The sequence below is a fragment of the Diceros bicornis genome, chromosome 4 (assembly GCF_020826845.1).
Source record: "Diceros bicornis minor isolate mBicDic1 chromosome 4, mDicBic1.mat.cur, whole genome shotgun sequence".
NCBI classification, from domain to species: Eukaryota; Metazoa; Chordata; class Mammalia; order Perissodactyla; family Rhinocerotidae; genus Diceros; species Diceros bicornis.
This window is the reverse complement of record NC_080743.1, coordinates 28117739-28139526: the sequence shown is the minus strand read 5'-3', so window position 1 is coordinate 28139526 and position 21788 is coordinate 28117739. Positions and strand designations below refer to the sequence as shown.

The window sequence follows — 21788 nt, the reverse complement described above, 5'->3', positions numbered from 1 at the left end:
TCCAAATGTTAAGGTAGAACCTCATATTTCTCGATGTCAAATGGGGGAAACAATTTTAATTATTCTCTTGGAAATGAACTGGTACTGTTCATTTTCCTTCTGTTGCTCTGTACATTCAATAATTCCCAGTAATATGAATTGATTTATCAGGGTTTAAATTTGCTGACTACATGTATGGTTTTGACAGGATTATAGTGTCTTCGTTTTTGGGAAATGAATGACTGGTATTAGTTATCATTAGGATTAATTAGATAACTTGAAATCAAATGGTTTGTGTTAGAATTTGCACTTGTTTCATTCTGAGGTAAAATCCATTCCTAGTCCCATGACTCTGAATTCTGATTTACCTGTAAATAAATATCAACAGGATCATTCTTGATCTAAATAAGGAACATTGTTCAGACTTCCTACAATTAGGTCTTTTGCTTCTTTCTTTCTTTGAATTTTTGTTTTCCTTTTTCCTTCAGGTTGTTATTAAGTGGTTAAAGAATTTTTAAGGGTATAGAGTAACTATAATAAACTTGTTACCAGGTGTCCTACTCTTCATTGTGGCTTTGTATAAGAAGTAATACATTTCCAGTTAGAATGAATGTATTGAACTACTTTTAATGCTGCCTCAAGAAAATAGGAAATTTAAATCCTTCAGTAGTGGCTTTAGGAAGATATTATCCCATCTCAGACATTTTCAACTACGGCATGCTGAATTCTGTGTGCATATTTTCACAACTTTCCCTCTGCTTTCTGTGGTCATAGGTCTTACCCTGAAGACTCATTGCAGGGCTCAAGGAAAACAGATTCTGAGGAGGAAAACAGGCAAAAGTACTGAACTATAGTGTAAATACTGCAAACTGCATTTGCTCTCTCGTGCGTTAGGCTGTTCTGACAGTTCATTGCCTGAATTAAAAGCATTTAACATTCTTTGCCTCTAAAAGATAGTGGAACATTTGATCAAAGAAAATAATGCTTTTGCAGGAAAAATGTTCCCAAAACATAGACTGATAACATGTTCTCCCACCTTTGACATCTGGGTTATTTCTTCTCTCTCTCTCAAGACAGGCCATGTAACATTGAAGCTCAAGTTCCTCTAAAATCATAACCTGGCTGGATGAGACCAGAATACCCTTAGGGGGCTGCTACTTTGAGCTTCAGGAGTTGTTTTTGTTAGAGCTTTCAGAGGAAACCAGACTTCACAGAATTCCCAAGGTTTTCCTACCCTGACCAGAATTTAGTTTCCTTGGGGAGTAATTTGGTCTAATCCACGTATCAACTTGTGAGTCCCTGGAGCTCAAGGAATGATTGGTTGCACCTCTGCTACTTCCATGGTTTGTAGAAATCCAGAGGAGGGTATATTTCTGCAGATTACGAGAGCATTAGAGTTCTCATGGCCCTCTTCACATCCTGGGTTTATACTTCTACACGTGATGTGTCTGAGATACACTTGATTCACTTGGATTTGAAATGTAACCAATACCATTTTGAGTTCCATAGTGCATTCGTTCATGAGAACCGTAAGCATTATTAAAGCTTTTGTAGAGGAGATAGAGGAAGATTTACATCAAAGCAACTCAAACAACTTTAGCTGGCACTGTAGACATCATGGTTCATAAAAATACTTGTTGACCCATCCCTGTGGAGTTTCAATGACCTCTCAGCTTGTGCTAGCTTCCCGTCATCTTGCTCACAACTCAATCCACTTCTTTTCTTCCTTATCTTTCCCTCTCTTCCAGAAGCAAAGTAGTTCCTGCCTCTTATTCCTGTAGAGCAACTCCCCATCCTCCCCTATGCCCCAAGGCCAACACCCAAGATTAAGGGTGGGATGGGAAGGTAGGGAGAAAAAGAGAGAAAGAGAGGCAGACAGACAATGAGAGACATTTATTCTTTTTTAATCTTTATTATCTATCCCTGAGGAGGAAAACATGCTCCAGAAGTTTTTACATATTGAATTTGCATAACTGTTAAAGATAACCAAAAAATTCTGTTTCCTTTTTTTTGCCTAGTGTGGTCCCTGTACGTGGCGTATCATAGGTGCTGCTCTACCCTGTCCTGTACACACAGCAGAGGATGATAATCAGGGCGTTTATTCCCACAAAGTCTGGGTATGGCCTCGGAATCCTCTCCAACATATGTTCCAGGCAACCCCTACCATTCGTTTTGGTAGCATGAGTTGGAATCTGTTTGCTTTTCTTGACTGTGTTTTAAAGTTCAAGTTGAACTTGATAGTGAGGTTAATGTTCTCTTTACTAGATGCACCCATACCCCCCTACCCCCATTTTGGCCAGAAAAACATGACAATATGACTCTGTAACCATTACTTGAGTTGCATTTCATTAACACCCTTTATTGATTCTTCCTTTTATTCATTGTTTCAGAAAACTTCTTGACTGCTTACTAGATATCCAGCCCTGTGCTAGGCCCAAAGGATGCAGAAAGGAGTGTAATTCGGTTTCTGCCCTTGAAGAATGTCCTGAGGATTTCACAGTGTAAGGGGGAGGGAGTAAATGACAAATACCTAAACGGATCACGACAGTGCCATGCAGAGGTAGAAACATGAGTGTGGTCTGTGGGAGCAGCGCCTAGTGCCAGCTCTGCCTGGGGGATGGGGCCAGTTTCACTGGATATTGCATTTTGAGTTGGATGCACATGTCCATCCAGGGGCTGGTGGGAGGGTGCTGCAGGCCAGAATCCTGAAAGGCCGTGGTGTGTTAGTGACATATACAGAATGATATTCGGATGGCAGATGTTTAATACTGAAGGACAGTGGAGAGGTGCTGTCAGTGTTCTCAGACTTGCTCTCAGCAGCAGCCTCCTGTGGGTTGCAGCAGTGTTCCTACCCCAGAACATACCACACCCAGGGTCTCCCCTTTCCCTCCTCTCTTCTCTGTAGTGACTGAGCTTGTGGGCTACTCTGGGAAGGAAGGGCCAGGGTCCCTGGAATCCCCTTGCAACTCTCCCAGGACCCCTCTAAAGGGTCATGACCTATAGTTTCAGAAATATTCTTCTGTTTATATGAGTTCTTGTCCCTCAACCCCCAACCCAAATTTAGTTCCGAGTATTTTTCCAGGGCATTCAAAATATAGAGCAGAGAGGGCAGACTTATTTCTGTATCAAATTTGAGACTTTCATTTTTGGTTTTTTTTTTTTTTTTTTCCGGTTTTGTGGTCACATTAGATTATTTTTCAGAGGCTCCCAGGGAATCCTGAATCCCGTCCTTGTTGTGGGGAAGAGGAATTAGTTTTGGATTTGACCGGCTGGGTCCCTCTCATCACATTAAGTGGTTTCATGACAAAACTGTTGAGAAAGAACTTGATATCCTTTGCCATAGTAGTGTGAAATCTTTGACCTCAGTGCTGCTGGGACCAGGGAGGATGGTCAGTTGATTCCCGGGTGAGGGTAGAGACACTTAGGGGGTCAAGGGAGATTCCTTGAATTCAGCACCAACTGATTGATGTTTCTCTAGAAATTCAGAGAAATATAAAAATAAAATAATACGGAAAATTTTTTTAAAACTCCAAATCCACCCCTCCAAGAATGTTTTAAGGGACTCTTTTTATACTAATTCCCAAATGGCAAAAGACGAGCAATGGCAAATAAAATGTCAGCTGTAGGGGTTCCTCAGACTGGAATACACTTTAAAACACTGTAGCAGCAGCTTAACTAACTACCGTTCCCCACTCCCAGCAATTGGTTGCACATTTCAGATGCATCTTGGGTCAGATTTGAGTTCCTAAAAACCATATTGCCCAAATGTAAGTAAAATTGGAGTTCAGCTGTGGTACCCTAATGTCTTGTAATAGGTTCATGTCGCACTGTCCGTTTTTGTAAATTATGGGTGCTACGAGACCCAGATTCAGGATGTTTTCAGTTACTACCAACACTGTTGCTAAGTGAATATCTCCTTACCTCTGAAGAGGGGATAGATGGTGGCTATATACAGACCAGGGTGTGATTTTATGGGTCTTAGTTATAGACTCACTGCTGGAGTTCTTATCAGTCTTTGTGTAAACTGATTATTGGATCATCCATTTCAGAGCATTATTTGGTCTGGATTTAGAGAACAGGAGTCTCTTTGGTAATGTTTGGGATGACTTCATTGTTTCATGGATCCATAAGGGCTGTCAAAAGAATCAGAAATGTTGAAATGGAACCTCATTGACATGTTAGCAAAATTGGACAGCTGTTAGACTCTCATATCAGTTGTTTCGCTTGCTTTGATTTTGTTTGTTTTAATAACCTCCAGGAGTAGGGGGTCTAACTAAAGGCATTTTTCAAGTCACTATGGTAGAAGTATCTTGCATCTCTACTATGAATCCTGGGGAATTCGGAACAATTTTCATATGGCATCTTTCCATCAAGAGAGTAGGGTTTTTTTTTCTTTCCTGTAAGAAAGTACATAATTCATTTATATACAGTGGTATACAGAGTTTGATGCAATGTATGTTTTTGCTTATCAAAGATAATCTTTGCTGAACTGAGAGGTCTTCAGCCTAACAAGGTCCAGAGAAAATTGTTCATGTTGCTTTCTGATGATAAAATGGGCAAGGACATGCCTCCTAAATGGGAGATAGAAAGGTTGTCTCTCCCACTTGGAGGTTTTATGCTCCTTAGTCTTGGCCTTGACTTTGTCAAAATTGTGTTCAGATTCCCAGAGAAGTACTCAGAAAAGATTTACTTTGAATTTCTTTATAAAATAGGAGAAATACATTAATTACATCTAGTAGATAGTTGAAGTGCATAGATAAGCTCAGAAGACCTAGTATAAATAGATGCCGTAGAACCGATTGGACCAATCAGCTTTCCTCTCTTTAGGGGGGGGATCAGCAGTGTATGAGGAACAGTGTCTACATGTGGGATGTGACAGATCAAATTTACTTACATTTTCTCATGCCATTAGGAAGACCGAACATTCAGCACTGTTGAGACAAACATGATTAGAGCAGGAACTCTTGGACTAGGCTTTATGGACCACTATGTGGATGGTTTCAAGAGGTCACTGAAACCCCAGAAACTGCATGTGAAAGTTTTTTAGTTCTGAGTTGTCATCTGTTCTTTCCTTGAAAGGATGACATCTTAAGACCAGAGGTGTAGTCTCTAGTTTAATTAGATGGAGTCATTTTGTTTCCATTTTTGCCATTAGAATTTTCCTGCTCTTCTACAATGGATTCCTTAACCTAGGTTAATAGGTACTTAACCTGGGGTTATGGGCCCTGCAATGGATATATTTCCCTGATGTTGTCTGCGAAGTTTTGTGTGCATATGGGTTTGTTTTTTCTTGTGGGGAGAAGGTTCATTATTGCATTAAGTTCTCAAATCTCTATGATTTGAGATTAAGATTAAGAAAGAAGCCACTAATTTAGAGACCAGTCATTGTCCCCTCATTTGGTATGCATCCCCTTTAAGCCCCATTAGTCTTCACAGTGACATGGGCCCTAGGTTCAGTTCGTTATGCTTATGAAGCCCATGGACTAAGTGATGACCCTTATTTTTATGTAAATTTGACGTAGGATTGAGAGTCAACTCTGTAAACTATTGTTTGGATTTCCAAACTGGAAATTATTGGATACCATTTGTATCATTTCTCCATGGGCTATTCTTTGCTGCTGTCTGTCTCAGCTCTGGTCTTTAGACCATGATCGCTGGACAATCCACCCATGAAAAACTTCAGCAGGTTGTCTTTATCTTTGTAACTGTAGTCTATCCTGAGCTATAATTGGTTCTAAAGAGAATTTTCTTTTCCTTTTCTTTTCTTTTCTTTTCTTTTTTTCAGCCTGAGAGAAATTAGGCACCTTAGCCAGGAATTCTTTAAGAGATATTCCGGGTATGTTCTCCCCACGTTTCCGGGAGCTTTTATACCTTCATTCTTTTGTTGGTTGTTTTTGGTTGTCCTCTGTCTTCCCTTCAGCAAGATTTATACAAGTAGAGGAAGGTTGCTGAGGGATTAGGTGAGTGGGTGCTTGGGGGACTCTCTGTTCCTGCCAAATGATCTTTTTAAAAAAGTATTGAGTATTTTTTTTTTTTAATTTCCCAATCATAGTGTAAATTCCTCTTTGCAAAATGGTTTTTGGGGCTTTGCCTGGGCCCCATGTGCCAGAGTCGGGGATTCATCTTGGCCAGACACTGCCACATATCGAAGAGGCAGCCGTTTCCAGGAAAGCTCGGAGAGCTGTGGCTCCTAGAAATCTTTCCTTGATCGTATGAGCCAGGCCTCAACACTTTTGACCATCTGGAAAATTTTGGACCCGAACACCAGTATCTGTCTCATACATATTTTTCTTTTCAGTTCTTAAGGTTTCTTTTTTAATTTTTGTTCATTTGAGATACATATTCATTACTATTTTATCTGCAAGCTCCAAGAAGTGTATACTTTGAGGGCTGCAAAGAAAATCATCAGAAAAAGAGTTGATGTACTCTCTGTGGATACACATTGCTGTTCTTTGTGCCCTTGTGGTGCTCAAAAAGCAGTTTTGGAATGACTAAATCTGGAAACTTTTTACTGACACGTAGTATTAGTGACAGAGTGTTTCTTTGCAATTTTCAGCTACTCTTGAACGAGTAAGGATTTCATCTCTCCTTTCTTCACTCTCCGTAGTGTTTGCTTTCTGTAGTGTGCATCTCTGTTTAGTTAATGCTGTGATCTGAATCTTGGCCCCTGCTGTGTTTCTGCAGCCTCTCTTGTTTACAGTGCGATCAGTCTGTTTATTTCTAAATGTGGACAGCATCTCCAAAATGCTGTGAGGTGGACTCTGTACAACCAAGGACATGTTATTTTGCTGTAGCTATACGCGGCATCACCGTTCATTAGTACTCTGCTTTTGGTACTACGCTTATGCCAATAGAAAAACAATCCTAGCTGTGTTGCAGAACCAACTCATGACAGTCTGAGTCTCCTCGTGTTTTTTTTTGTTTTTTTTTTTTACTTTTCTGTAAATTAGCTAGCTAAATCCCTTGAACCTATTCATATATTCAGCCTTTTTTTTTACCTTTTGGGTAACATAAATTTATGAATTTGCTGTGATCAATCATTTAAAAATTATTGACTCTATACTAAGCACAGACTTAAACATAAGACATATCTTTGCCTACTGAGTGTTTATGATCTATTTTGGAAAATAAGACACGCACACTCAACGGTTAAGGAACGAGATGGTATTATGTACTCTAGTGCAAATTATTCACAGAATAAAGTACTTTCGTGGCATTGAAAAGTAGAGAATTAGACATCCAGTGGGCGTTTACTGAATGCCTACCATGTGCTAAGGCATGGGTATTGAAAGTTAAGTAAAGTTTAGTGCCTTGTCAATGACCTGAGAATATACTATAATAAGTGACACTGGTGTGATAGGCAAGCGCTACAATACAAGGCAGAGATACATTGAGATTAGAGTGGGCCAGCAACCACTGGGAAGATGTAAAGCAGTCCAGCTTTGTGTGCTCTGTCCCTGATGATTGTATAGACTCACGTCATAGACCTAGACCGTTTAATCCTCGTAAGGATTATGGCTGAGATGTGCTATTATTCCCAGTGTATCATGGAGTCTGTGTCTTTCTAGCTAAAGTCCTTTTTTGTCCTTTCCCTCCCTTATCACTCGATGGTGCTCTTTGGTGAGTTCAACTTGTTTAAAAACGCAATTCTTGGGTCTTGCTTCACCCCTCTGTACGGAAAGCCGCTGTGAGACATAGTTATATGAAAGCATCTGTTCAGTATTTCTTTATCCACCCCTTTGCTTTTTCACATCCGTGTCGACCGACCTTGGCTCATGTGCTCTGGGAGGACGTTGTTGAATGCTCTGGGTCCAGCTCTCCTCACAGGTGCGTTTTGATGATGTTAGTGATGACAGTGGTAACCTACAATAGTCCTTGATCCGCTATCAAGATGGGCCATAATTCTCCTCTCCAGGCTCATGGCTTTCTTCCCTGTTTTTTCCTTTTTTGGACCGGGGCGATATACAATCAGTTATTATTCTGTGTGTTCTCTGTGCTTCATTTCTTTGGAAAACCCCTTCAAGCTAATGGCTGGGATGATGAAAGCGCTGGCAGCTCCCCTTGGCAGCCCCTCTCCCTCAGCTTTCGGCACTTTTCTTTGGCAGAACTCACTTAATTTTATAGAAGTTGGAGCTTACCTGGAAGAGAAGAAAGTCCTTTCTCTGGTGATCCAGAGGGATGACCCGCCCCCGGGGGATTCTGCACTCCAATTTTCAGCTTAGTCATTTGACTTGAAGGATGAGGCAGTCCTGAGGGAAGATAACTTTTATTCTGCCTTTGCCAGCTTATAAAAAACTATGTTCTGTTTATTTGTGTTCCACTATTACTAGGAGCTGAATCATGTTTTGGTTGAGATTGGTGTGGGTCGAACCATATGATATAGCCATCTTTGTAGTAAAAAATAGTCAAATATTGGCAACATCATCTAGTTCAACCTAATAAATCTTATCCATAGAATCTGAACTAGCTTATAGCTGGTTTCTCTTAATGGTGAGCTGTGAAAAAGTATTCCAGATGCTACACTAAGTGAATTTAAAGGAAAGCTAGTGCTAAGATTTCCCTCCTCTTTCTGTTGCTTCCTAGGTCACTCTGCACCTGAATCCCATCTCTTCAGTCCACATTCACCACAAGCCTGTCGTGTTTCTGCTCAACTCTCCACAGCCCCTGGTCTGGCATCTGAAGACAGAAAGGCTTGCAACTGGGGTCTCCAGACTTTTCTTGGTAAGTATTCGAAACCATCCCAAAGTGATCCTTAACACAAGGATATAATGACTCTAAAACTTTGGAAGGCTTTTTAAAAGGCTTATTTCGTTGAAATAATACCCAAGTCCACAGTGTGTTAAATTTGGCTTACGCTCTTAGTGATGTTGGGACGGCACAGATAAGCATTCACAGGAAACAAACACTAATCGTGTGTCTTCTTCTGTAGGTGGAGAGTCAGGTCTAGTCTGCACGTTAGAGCAGGGCCTGCAGTCATAGTCTGTGTGGCCTGAGCTTCGGTCTCAGCTCTGAGCCTCCCCTTGTGGCATCAGGAGCAATGTAAATATTGTAAGTAGCCACTAGGTGTGTGGTCTCTGACCGTAAAATAAATATGCACAAACCCATCCTATTTGTATATAACACGGGCCTAATTTCTGATATGAGGATCTGTTTGTTGAGAAAGTGACACAGGGAGCTCCAAAATGAAAACATTTGTATTTTATAAAAAAGCTGGAACCCAGCTCTTATGGAAAGATCCAAATATTACCTACTATTTGTAAATCATGTCCTTTTGAGTTTGCCAGAACATTCAACTTTGCTAGTTGTGGAGAAATTGATGGGTTGTTTGGATGGAATTTTTGGGGTATGATATCATGTCTGATGATGAGCAACTCTGCACTTCACAGTGATAACTCACATTGTCTATTGCTCGAGCTGCACGCTCATGTCCTTAAAGGCAGAGTTGAGGCTTTAAACCTCTCTTGCCCACAGCATCCAGAACAAAAAGAGGCTTCAGTTAATAGTCTTCCTCTTGCATGATGAATAAACTTTGCCTAATTAATGACTCTTAATCCAAATCTGTAGTTTCTTGTCACTTAGATTTGAAGAGTTCTTTTAAATACTCAAGGTATCCAATGAATAAAGGAAGAATCCATAGTCAATACAGTTAATAAATAGATAAATAAATGAGTAAAAAGGGGAGAAAGGAAAGTTCCTCTTTATAGTAGAATACCAATCAATAAATATAGAAGGAATGGTGGCATTTGAAAATCATCATTTTGCAGCCGTCATAGTAAAAGTTGATTAGGGAAGAGTCATCAATAGATGCTAAATCTAGTGGAGGTGGAGGGAGTTTGAGGAATGGTATATTTATGTAGTCTCAAATTACTTACTAATAACAAAAGAAAAACAGTAACTATATACAGTGGAGCTACCAATACCTTAACCAACTGATCAAAATTAACATCACCAGTGTAGTGCAGATGGATATTGTGTGCCTCCAAATGTGGTAACCTGAGAAGGAACACAGCATCACTTTTGCAGTATTCTAGCCAAAAATGCTCATAACCTGAATCTAATCCTGAGGAAACGTTGGACAAAACCATATTGAGTGACATTCTGTACAATAACTGGCCTGTGCTCTTCAAAAATGTCAGTCATGAAAGACAAAGACTGAGGAGTCATTCCAGATTACAGGAGACTAAGAAGACACATGTGACCCTAAACTGTGATCCTGTTGGGTAGGGAGTGGGGCCGTTGCTATAAAGGACATTGTGGGGACAATAGACAGAATTGGAATTGAGCCGATAGATTATCTTTTTTTTTTTTTTTTTGTGAGGAAGATCAGCCCTGAGCTAACATCCGCCAATCCTCCTCTTTTTTTTTTTTTTTTGCTGAGGAAGACGGCCCTGGGCTAACATCTGTGCCCATCTTCCTCCACTTTATATGGGACGCCGCCACAGCATGGCTTACCAAGCAGTGCGTCGGTGCGTGCCCGGGATCCGAACCAGCGAACCCCGGGCCGCGCAGCGGAGCGCGCGCACTTAACCGCTTGCGCCACCGGGCCGGCCCCCGATAGATTAAATGATTGTGTCAATGTATTATTTCTTGGATTTGTAGATGTACTATATATAAGAGAATATCCTTCTTCTTAGGAAACGTAATACACTTAAGTATTAAGGGATAAAGGGCCAAATAAATCAGAAAAAATATATGATTTATAGATAAAATAATAAAGCACATGTGGCGAGATGTTAAAAACTGGTGAATCTAGTTAAAGGGTATACAAGAGTTCTTTGTCTATATTTGCAAATTTGCTGTAAATTTGAATTAATTTCAAAATAAAAATTTTTTAAACTCAGAAGTACATTTTACAAGGTTGCAGTTATTGTAACTTAAATTGTAGCCTATTCTGACAATTGAAACTCTCATGACTTCTAAATTAAAGAGGCCAAAAGTCAAAATCAGTCGTCGTTATTCCTCTTCCTAGCACATTTATTTAGTACTCAGTGCCTTCCAGGTATTGCACTCAGTGCTCCAATACTTGAGCTCATTCAGTTCTCACAATAACCCTGTGACGGTGGGGGCACTTACCTCATTTTACAGATGCATTTACAGAAGAGGAAGTAAGACTTAGGTTAAGTAGTGACCCAAATCACACTGCTAGTTACTGGCAGTGTGGGACTCAGACCCGCAGAGGACTTACCCTACAAGCTCTTATGCTAAACTGGCTCCCTTCATACTCACAGTCTTTGTCAATCTCCTGTAATTAAAGGTATTTGTGATAGTGTGTCTAATGGCCGTGATCATACAGTTGTACACACATTTAGCCCTTATAGTGCAGAGCTGTACTGTTCAATACTAGGCAATAGCTGTGTGTGGCTATTTAAATTTAAATTAACTAAAATCAGAAATACACTTCCTTAGGCACACTAGCCACATTTCAGGTGCTCAGCAGCTATATGAGGCTAGTGGCTACCCCATTGGGCATGGAGAGGGTTATGGAGAAGTTACGAGCAAAGGCTTTACCTACTCTGGTTTGAATTCAAGCAGTAACCTGGGGCAAATTATTTAATTTCTCCGAGCCTGTTCCTCTTCAGTTGTAATATGGGAATAATAATAGTCCCTACATCAGGGGGTTGATATTTGATTAAATGAGATTACATGTAAAACGTTTAGTACAGGGCCTGGCACTGATAACTTCATAGACATTACCTGCCATAACATTGTTGTTCTTTATTATAAGTCATAGTAATGAACACTTTTGGAAAGGATGTTGAATTTACATTTCTAATTATGAAATTTCTAGCTTGGCCAGCCCCAGACTGAAAGGAGTTCCTATTTCTCTGGGCTATAGGTCCAGAAGAAAAGTATGGGCCACATATATCACAGTTACTGGTCACTCTCTGGATTCCTTCTTCAACTTACCACTCCATGGGTTTTGAGGGAAAGTATCTGTCTCCTAGTTATTATTTATTTGCTTTAATTTTGTTTAAGATCTGTAAGAACTGCTTTTTGGCCCTCAGTTTAAGATACACTAACAATGAAAAAAGGAGACAGTTTTAGTAAACAGTTTAACATCAACCCTATTTGGAGTTAATCCCATGTAAGGAGATTGCAGATCAAGTGATGAATCTAAAATTACCAAGACGGGGGAGGCAGCATTGGGAGAAGTCAAGGATTTAAATTCTGGAACACCTGAACTCTGCTTTGTTGTTCAGCAGGCTTTATTTAGGGAAAATGGTTTTCTCGCATCTGTACATTTCTTCATGGCCTGGGAGAGATGGTGGAACGTCTGTTGTTCATTCAGGTTCTCAGGTCAGTAGACAATGAGTGATTTAAGTTCTCTCACAAGCTGGGCAGCTCTCTCTAACAGAGAGTGTGCTGAAGAAAGCAAGGCAAGCTCTTCCCTTGCTCTCTGTAGCCTGAAATGAATTTCAGAGTCTGCTCATCCACTTGACAGCCTTTTCAGCAGGGGGATCACCTGCTAGATAGAAAACCAGTGGTGTGTTCTGTTTATCCTTTTATTATAGTTAAGAGTTAAAGTTTGGGGATAAGATAACCAGATTATTTTACGTAAGGTGTTTCATCTAAACCCTTTAGAAGGCCTATGGAATCTTTGGAAACAGGCCTAGCTGTTTCTATCAGTGTCTTCTCCAAGGTTACCCAGATAGCTAGAGGAGCTGAGGAGAGAGGGTGGGTCCCTTGACTCTCAGTCTAAGATGCATGTGTCCTTGCTTCCTCCCTGATATGCTTCTGAAGGATTTGCTTGACTGCCTTAAAGCTGTCTTTACTTTCTAGGTGGAGGTTTAATACTTTAACAGTTTTTTTTTTTTTTTTAATGGGGTAGGGAGAAAAGTTCAAGTAATGGCATCTACTCATCTATCCGGGTGACCTTTTAATTTAATTTGACGTGTCTCCATTATTATAACTGCCCAAATTAAAAAAATGAAACCTTTCATAATTAGTTAGCAGGGCCTTGTGTTACTCACAACGTCTCAGCCACCCACCAGGGTGACTAAAAACATTATACTTCAATACTGTCTAATAAAGGCATCTGGTTTTTTCTGTCAAATCATTCCAGTCCTTCTCATGATTCCACCTTGCAGGCGAGAGAGAGTGGGTCAGGCAGGGAGAGAATGGGACTGTGTCCTCTGCAAGTGCAGTTCCTTTATCTGGTTGTTCTGCTCTAGGAAATGGGAGTGGAGTGAAGATGATTGTTTTAGGCTGAGTATCAAGTAGTGGACCTTTGAATACGAGTCACAAACATGCACACACGCACACACAACGGAGCTGTCCCAGCTTTATAGTTTTTCTCTCGAGTGTATGGAATATTGGGTAGGTTAGAGTTGTCCCTCAGTGCAATCAGAAATAAAAATAATCCTACCCTTTCAGTCTATCCTGTTGAAACTCCAAGTAAAACTCTCATAGAAGAATCATCTAAGCTTATTTTTTAATTTATGTAATTATTTCCACACTGAAGAAAAAGTAAGGTAGTTCAACTGGGCAATAGATATCTGAACTTTCAACCTGAGTTTGCTAAAAATGTTTGGGAAGAGCCACAATACTAAATTGTCTTTTAAAACATGCTACAATTTGAATACACATTTCTCCAAAGGAGAAACACACATGGCCAATAAGCTCACTAAAAGATGCTCAATATCATTAGTCATTAGGAAAATGCAAGTTTAAAAGCACAATGAGATGCCACTTCATACCCACTAGGATGGCTATAATAAAAAGATATAATAACAGGCATTGTTGAGGATGTAGGGAAATTGGAACCCTTATACATTGCTAGTGGGAATGTAAAATGGTGCTTTGGAAAACAATTGGGCAAAACACATGCCCACAGAAAAACTTGTCCCCAGATGTTCATAGCTGCATTATTCATAATAACCAAAAAGTGCAAAAAAACCAGATGTCCGTCAACTGATGAATGGATTAAAAAAATGGATTAAAAAAAAAACTGGTATATCCATGTAATGGAATATTATTTGGCCATTAAAAGGAATGGAGTACTGATACATACCACAACATGGAAGAACTTTGAAAACATTATGATAAGTGAAAGAAGCCAGACACAAAAGGCCACATATTGTATGATTCCATTTATGTGAAATGTCCAAAACAGGCAAATCCATGGAGACAGAAAGTAGATCACTAGTTGCCAAGGGCTGGCAGGAGGGGAGAATGGGGAATGACTGCTAATGGTATGAAGTTTCTTTTGGGGGTGATAAAAATGTTCTAGAATTAGATAGTGGTGAATATACCACAATTGTGAATATACTAAAAAACACTGAATTGTACAGTTTAAAAGGGTGACTATTAAGATATTTTAATAAAGTGAATTATAAGGGTGAATTATAATTATATTTATATTATAAGAATGGTGAATTATATCTCAATAAGGCTATTACAAAAAAACTTGCCACAGTGCTCTTTTTAAAAATGATGGTGTAAAATCAATGAACTAGATTTAAAGATGTATCTTTTTACTTTATTCCGTGTGCCTGTCTGATTTTTGTTTTTTAATCTTGCTTTATTTGTATTCCAAACCTGAGCACTTTCTTCTGCAAGGTCTGCAGACTTGGAGCCTTGGGACAAGCAGAAATTCTCAAGATGAGACCTTAATGCCTGGCTTCTAATAATATAAAACGTGTGGTCCAGAGGCCTTGGCCATCCTTTTTATGTCAGGTTTAGTTGCTTTGCATGCTCATAAGGAAAGAAGGTATCTAAGATTAGGAAAGTCTCAAGAAATAAGTAACCACTTCCTCCAAACTCATTCGCTCTTGGGATTACTGTACTGTGATTATATTTTCCAGTGATAATTATCATTTAAATCAGGAAAGAAATGTATGTAATTGTGTGCATGTTTGAGTGGAGGTGTGGAGTAGAGGGGATATTGGTGTCTGAGGTAGGGTTTCCAGAGTTAACAAAGATACAGGATGCCCAGTTAAATTTGAATTTCAGAAAACAACAAATAAATTTTTTGGTATGCCGATATTTGGGACATACTTATACTAAAAAATTATTCATTATTTATCTGAAATTCAAATTTAACTGAGTGTCCTGTATTTTGTCTGGCAAGTCTACTTAGAAGTAACTCAGGTTTTTGTTTCTAGTTAATGCTCTGACCTGGGTGTCAGGAGGCCTGAGTACTAGTCTTGGCTCTGCCACTAGCTAGTTATACATCATTGGACAAAATCACTTAACTACTCGGGCCTCAGTTTCCTCATCTCTAAAATGAGGGGGTTGTACTAGGCCATCTCGAAAGTTCCTCCTAGCTTTCAAACTCTCTGTTTCTTTGATAATACAACTGCTAAATGTTATATCCCAATTTAATTGGAAACAGAAAATAGTAATCTGAACATTGCCTCTTCAGCAAATCCAAGTAAATATCAAGGCAGGGCAGTTGAAATAAATGAGAGAAACCAAACTCTATGCTATTGGCTTTGGATTAAAAACAAATCAAAATTTAATCCTAATGAAAAATGTAAATTAATACCAGGAACATGCTTAATATTTAAAACCTAGTTTTGTGTTTCTGAGAAGGGGGAGGGGTGGTTGAAGAAGCTGGAGTTGCCAAAATCTGGTTTATTCCTTTTACTTGGGGGAAAAAAATGGTCCAAATATTTTGGGCCTTGGCCACCAAACCACAGGCAGTTCTCTGGTGTGCACTGCAGCTTGGATGACTGACAAGGCTCAGTGAAAAACAAGTGCTATTTGTTTTCCTGTGCCCAGTATTTAACTGGAAATCAGAAGGCAAAATTTCCAATCAGTTGTTAAATAGCCCCAGATGTGTGCTCAGTCCTGCTCTAGGAGGGGACATGCACAGCTTGTACCACGGCGTGTTTGGTCATTCCTTTTCATGACTCCACGTGGTGTGTAACTGAGGGTTGTAGTGTCCAAAAACGCCCTATGAATAACTCAGACATGCAGGTTTGCTTGTGAAGGAGGGAACTTTTAAAAAATCTCTGTGTTCACTACTACGTTGCATTTAAAAATCTGGAAGTGATGTTTTTCTTTTCTAATTTCTTTCGTTCCCTTGTTTGGCAGTTTTCTCCATGTTTAGGAAAACATGACATTAGCATACCTGGTATGATGGTTTATGTATCTACTTGTTCATTCATCCAACACCCAGTTGTTAGTGCCTGCAGGATGCTGGGAACTGGGCTGCGTTGGGGGATCCAGAGAGATGTGGAGCGGGTTGCCTGCCCTCAAGGAGCTTCCCATTATGTGGGAGAGATGGTTAAGAGATCGGGAATTGCAGTTCAGTGTAATAAGTACCATGGTTGGATCCTGAAAATTAGAGAAAATAAGAATCTTCTTCCAAATGCAGTTAAGGCAGCTCCCTCGGTGGGGCTGACTGAGATGCAGCATGTGGCAGATGGGTCAGGGTTGTGGACACAAACACAGCTTTTTGCTCAACCAGAAGTGTCACCCCTATAAACTAGGGGTCTGGACATACCATTTTAGATTTTCCAGTGAGGTCTTTCCCCAAATAAATTCTCTCTTAAAGGCAGATTAAATAACTAAATGTTTCAAGATTGGTTCTTTTTTTTCTTTTTCTTAAATGTCTCTTGTGGAATGACTCACTGTGTCCTGTGGGATATTCTAAGTGGTTGTGTACCATGCATTTTTGTTCCAGAGGCTGCTTATCTATTGGTTTTGTGGCTTGTCCATAAGAGCCCTAATTATAAGGGGCTTGATCCTCTCATGAACTAGGGTCAGTCAACTACCATATTTCCTAGGAAGGAGTTGCTGGCCCTTTTGTGGTGAGAGAGCTCTTCCTAAATGTCACTGTGGCAATTAGAGCATTGGAAAGAGTCCATTTTCAGCTGGTAATCTTGGTCCAGAAAGAGTTTTTGAAAGACTTCCTAGGATTTATCCTAACTCGCTGGGTTAAGGTGGTGAATGTTGCCAGTGAGCGGCCCTTTGGCCGTATGAGGTTTGCCTGGGTGTATTCTTCCTGATCAAGACATCCTGTCCGGGAGGGTTCATGAAAGCGTAGACTTTTCCTGGCTCCTCTGGACTTGCTGTGTCATGTCTGTGTGCAGGCATGGGCCCCAGCCCTGTAAAGGCTTTGCTTTCATTCAACAAATTAGGTTAAAATAAACTCGCTTTCACTGAGGGGGGAAGGTTGGTGTTTTTTCGTGTAGAATTCCATGACGTCCTTCAAGGCTTTACTCTCTAAGGCTAATCTGGTAATCTGATGAATCTGCCCTTTCTAAGCATTGGGCAATTGTATCAAATATTACATCTCAGATGCCCTTGGTTAACGTGTTGGGCAGCCTCCAGAGGGCTGTTTGGTAGAAGAAATAAGTGTTTTGTTGCAGGAGGTTGCAGAATATTTTTTCGTGTCATGGGAGGGGGAAAAATTTGTTTCCTGGGAAATTCCAGTGAGGCTGACTTGAAAGCTTGTGGCTGTGCGTTGGTCCTCTCATAAATTGAAGACAGTGAGGCCCTTGGTAAGTACCCCACAGGTGGCCTATATTCCTCATCTCTGAAAAGGACCACAGGATGGTCCTAACTCCTTCCTTGGCACAGAGTCATTGGGTTTATTTGAGGCAACCCAGTTCTGCCGTTCAAAGCCTCCATCAGCTAACTCCCTGGCTTGGAAGCTGATTTCTTCAGAGGAGGAAGGGGTCCCTTTAGCCTTTTTTGTTTCCTGGTCCAGGGTAGAATTTGTATCCCAAGGTCTGCTTTTGCTTGTGGTTCTAATACCTATCCCCAGATGACCTGGGGTCTTTGTTGCGTGCTTGGGCTCTTAATGCCACTGGGCCAGGGAGTCATCATTGGTCTGCTCTTGCCTTGTCCCGTTTGGGTGGTGAATGACACAGCTGTGATACTAGGACCCAGGGTGTACCTGGAAGTCAGGTGCTAATTCATCTGCCACCTCTGGCAAAAGCCTACAGTGGGCACTGCCCATTTGATCTCGAGCCCTTCCGTCTTTAACACAGTGAGCCTGTTCTGGAGATTCTATAGTTTCTTGGTGATGCAGGCTGCTGAGTGATATTCAGAGCTGCTGTTTGGAGCCAACACTGCTCCAATCCTTGAAAACTTGGTTTGTATATCCTTTCCTAGCAGTTTGGACAAGAAGGCTATGGTCCCATCACTGTGAGGAATCAATCGTGGCCTGTCAACCTCAAGATCTGTCAGACAACCCTTGTGTCCTGTTGTGAGGATATGTACACAGGTATGTGTATATTTAACAAACACAGCACGCGCCATGTGCTGGGCACCCTTTTAAGCACTATATATATATATTACCTTGTTTAATGTTCATAACAAGACTATGAAGTAAGTACTGTTATTATCCTCATTTTAAGGTGAGGAAACTGAAACAAAGAGATGTTAAGTTAACTGGTCACTTAGCTAGTAAGTGGTGGCTGTAACCCATGTAGAGTGCTTACAGTCGTGCCTGGCACATAATAACTGCTCATAAATGTTAGCAATAATAACAATAAATATTTTTTAATGATGAGGATTAGCAGTTTGGGCTACATTTCCCATACTTTCTCCCTTTATATCATGTATCCCAGATTCGATCCTGGGATTGAATGAAGTTGTGCTTTGAATGGGAGCAAGTAAGTGTGGCCAGGGATATTGGATTTTAATTATCCACCGTCATCTGGCCCAGGGTTCTCCTTTTGCAGAGGAAGATACTGAGGTTAAATGGCTTTCCCTGAGATTTAGATGTGAGAGGTGGTCCTGATCACACCTGACTATATATAACAGTAGTATTCCTAGACATCATGTGAAGCTTCTGAGGTAGTGTCAGCAGTTACCCTACTACTGGCTGGAAGTTAGCCAGGGTGGCTGCCACCTTAAAAATAGCATTCTAAAAGTGACTAACCCCCATGGGTGTTTTGAGCTTGTTTTTCCCTGATTTTTTTTCCTCTGTGGTTGGAGCCTTGCCATTACCCTTCAGTCACAGATAGTGTAAGGAAGGTAGTTGGGTGACCCCCTGAAGGACGTACGTAATCCAGGTGCCCCACACTTTCCAGAAGGGTAAATGGAGACCTCACTGGGGATGGTCACACCACCTGACTCAAGGGTGTGACTGTGATGTCAATAGGAACGCTGGTCTGCAACCTGGAGCCACTAATGACTGTCCCAAAACCAGGGCTTCAGAGTTGAACTTGTAGAGTCAAATTGGGGCATTGCTCACCTGACCCAGTGAGGAGCTGGTGTGGAATCGCCCATCTGGTCTCATTTCAGCCGGTGTATTGTGACTGGCTTGTTTCAGTGCTGGCATCTAGGTCATGCCAGTAGTTCACTCAGGTAAGGGCTTTAAAACGGCTTCTTGACCCCTGTCCCAACATAATTGTTCCTCTGGGCTCCCCTGGTTGGCCTGACTCTGGATCAGCTCCTCCAGGATGCTCTGCTTAGTATCTGCACCTGTCCTTAGACCTCTGGGATCATTTATTTCTTCATCAGTGTTAAACATGTTCAGTGTAGCCTTCTTTGCTTTGGCATAGGAGATTGCCTTGGCTGTCTTCAGAGACTGTTAACTGTAGACTGGAAAATGAGGGTGAACACCAGAACATGGTCTGCCTGTGGCTGAGAGCTAACGTTAGGGAGTTCAAGAGGAGTCCAGCCATTTTTGGAGCTGAAGGCCCACCTCCATTCCCCACCCCCCGCCAAGAAAATCTCCTTTAGAACCTTTTTTCCCCAAACTGTTTTTAGGTCTGTGGTTGCTGAGCCAGAATATGCAGCTCCATTCCTCTTGGGGCTTGCGTCAGCCATTCACAGAAGCTGTGTCAGTCAGGGGTTATCCAGAGACAGAGAACCAGTAGGGGATATATATGAAGAGATTTATTGCAAGGAATTGGCTTACGCCATTGTGGGGACAGGCAAGGCAAGTCAGAAATCCGCAGGGCTGGCGGTCAGGAAGGACACCTGTCCACAGGTGGGATTTCTTCTTCCTTGGGGAAGCCTCAGCTCTGCTCTTAGGCCTTTCAACTGGTTAAATCAGACCCACACAGATTACATAGGATAATCTCCCTTACTTAGAGCCACCTGATGATGGACTTTAATTGCATCTACAAGGTACCTTCACAGCAACACCTAGATTAGTGTTTGATTAAATAATTGGACATGAGAGCCAAGCCAAGTTGACATATTAAAACTGACCATCACAGAAGCATTTACATCTTAAATTTATACAGCCAATATTCTTGCCATGCTGTATCTACTATAGTTTCTATTCAATCAGTTTCAGATCCTTTGGCAGTTGTTGTTGTTGTTTATTATAACAGATCTCTCTTCTTCCAGCCAAGCAGTTATTTTGTTTCCATAACAGTCATTACTATTTCTCTCTGCCGTTTCCATTCCCTTCTCCTCTACTGTCACCAGCACAGCTCCTCAGGCCGCTGGGGAAGGGGAGAAAGAGAAGGAAGCAACCCACTGGGGAGCGTCTCTGTGCAACAGGCAGGAAGGGCATAACTGCCGGCGTTGTCTTACTTCTGTCCCTTTCCGCTCTCTTAAAAGCCTGGGTTTGTGTTGCACCGTTTTTGGAGTCCAACAGATACAGTTTGAATCTGCACTTGTCCTTTGCTAAAACTACCTAATCTGGGGCTTTACCCAACCTCTCAGAGCCCCAGTTTTTTCGCTCGTCAGATGTGAGGATTCAGAATCTAGAAAACGTGTACCTAGTAAGTGATCAGTAAGAGCTTTATGGTTATTATGTCCCAGTGTTCTATTAGTAGGAGGGCGACGGAGGCTCTGTCTGCCCTGCTCTCCTGATTTCTTGAGCTTGGTAGCTGACTACTCCGTGGTGGTGGAGGAGAAAGCTCTAGAGTCAGAAACGAGGTCTTTGGTCCTATTGTCAGCCCTGCTTTCTACCAGCTCTGTGCCTTGGGCTGATCCTTTAGCTTCTCTGAGCCTCAATTTCCTTGTCTGTAAAATGAACCTAGATTCTCAGTCTTGATGAAGAGGAACTCGTAACGAGAATTCTGGGAACCTGTTTGGAGCCAAGTGTTTGTAAAATTCAGTTTGTGCCCTTGAACCTGGTTTGGCAGATTGGATGTAACATAAAAGAAAAATAAAAGAAAGAATCCGCCCCAGGGGCTGGCCCAGGAGCATAGTGGTTAAGTTCATGCGCTCCGCTTCAGTGGCCCGGGGGTAGCAAGTTCAGATCCCAGGCGCAGACCTACACGCTGTTCATCAAGCCATGCTGTCCCATATACAAAATAGAGGAAGATGGGCACAGATGTTGGCTCAGGGCCAATCTTCCTCAGCCAAAAAAAAAAAAATCCTCCCCAGTGAGAGGTTTCCCAGAAGCACATTTGGAGGGCAACAGTAGATTGAGGATTGTGGCAAGTAATAGTAATGATGCCAACATTTTTTTTCTCGTTGAAAAACACCCTGTAGAAGGCAAATGTACTTGAAATTTTGAGTCAAGCCTCCTCCTAACATCATGGTAACACACTGGAGGATGAGAAAGGGTAGATTTAGGAGTCTGGAGAGATCATAAGGCCATCGAAGATCCCTGTGTGGCGTGGGACTCTGCTTTGGAAAACTCTACATTATATAGCAGCTCACACTTCATTAATTTGGTAACCTGTGGGAACTGAGTCCGTCTTTCAGATGAAGTGAGCTATTTTGCTTCTCTTTGTATATACACATATTCACATATACTATTGTTTTGCGTAACGTTTCCGTGGGAGATTAGAGTATTGCTTTTGCACTGGCTCACGTTCAAGTTTGTGCATGTTTATATTCAGAGGGCAGCATCTCCAAGCTTTCCTCTTGGACATGTGTAAACATGTAGGGCATTCAGAACAGAGGGCAGTTTCAATCCTTTAGTTTGAAATAAATTCCTT

The 21788-nt window shown here is 41.2% G+C and overlaps 1 protein-coding gene across 2 annotated transcripts in view; it reads left to right on the top strand.

Annotated features, from left to right (window-relative positions):
* Positions 1–21788, top strand: part of TGFBR3 (transforming growth factor beta receptor 3) — a 186636-nt gene that overhangs the window by 103418 nt on the left and 61430 nt on the right. For both annotated transcript variants that reach the window (XM_058538504.1, XM_058538503.1), the window contains exon 4: positions 8563–8700. In XM_058538504.1, the coding sequence (XP_058394487.1) occupies positions 8563–8700 (138 nt within the window). The remainder of the gene's footprint in view (positions 1–8562; positions 8701–21788) is intronic.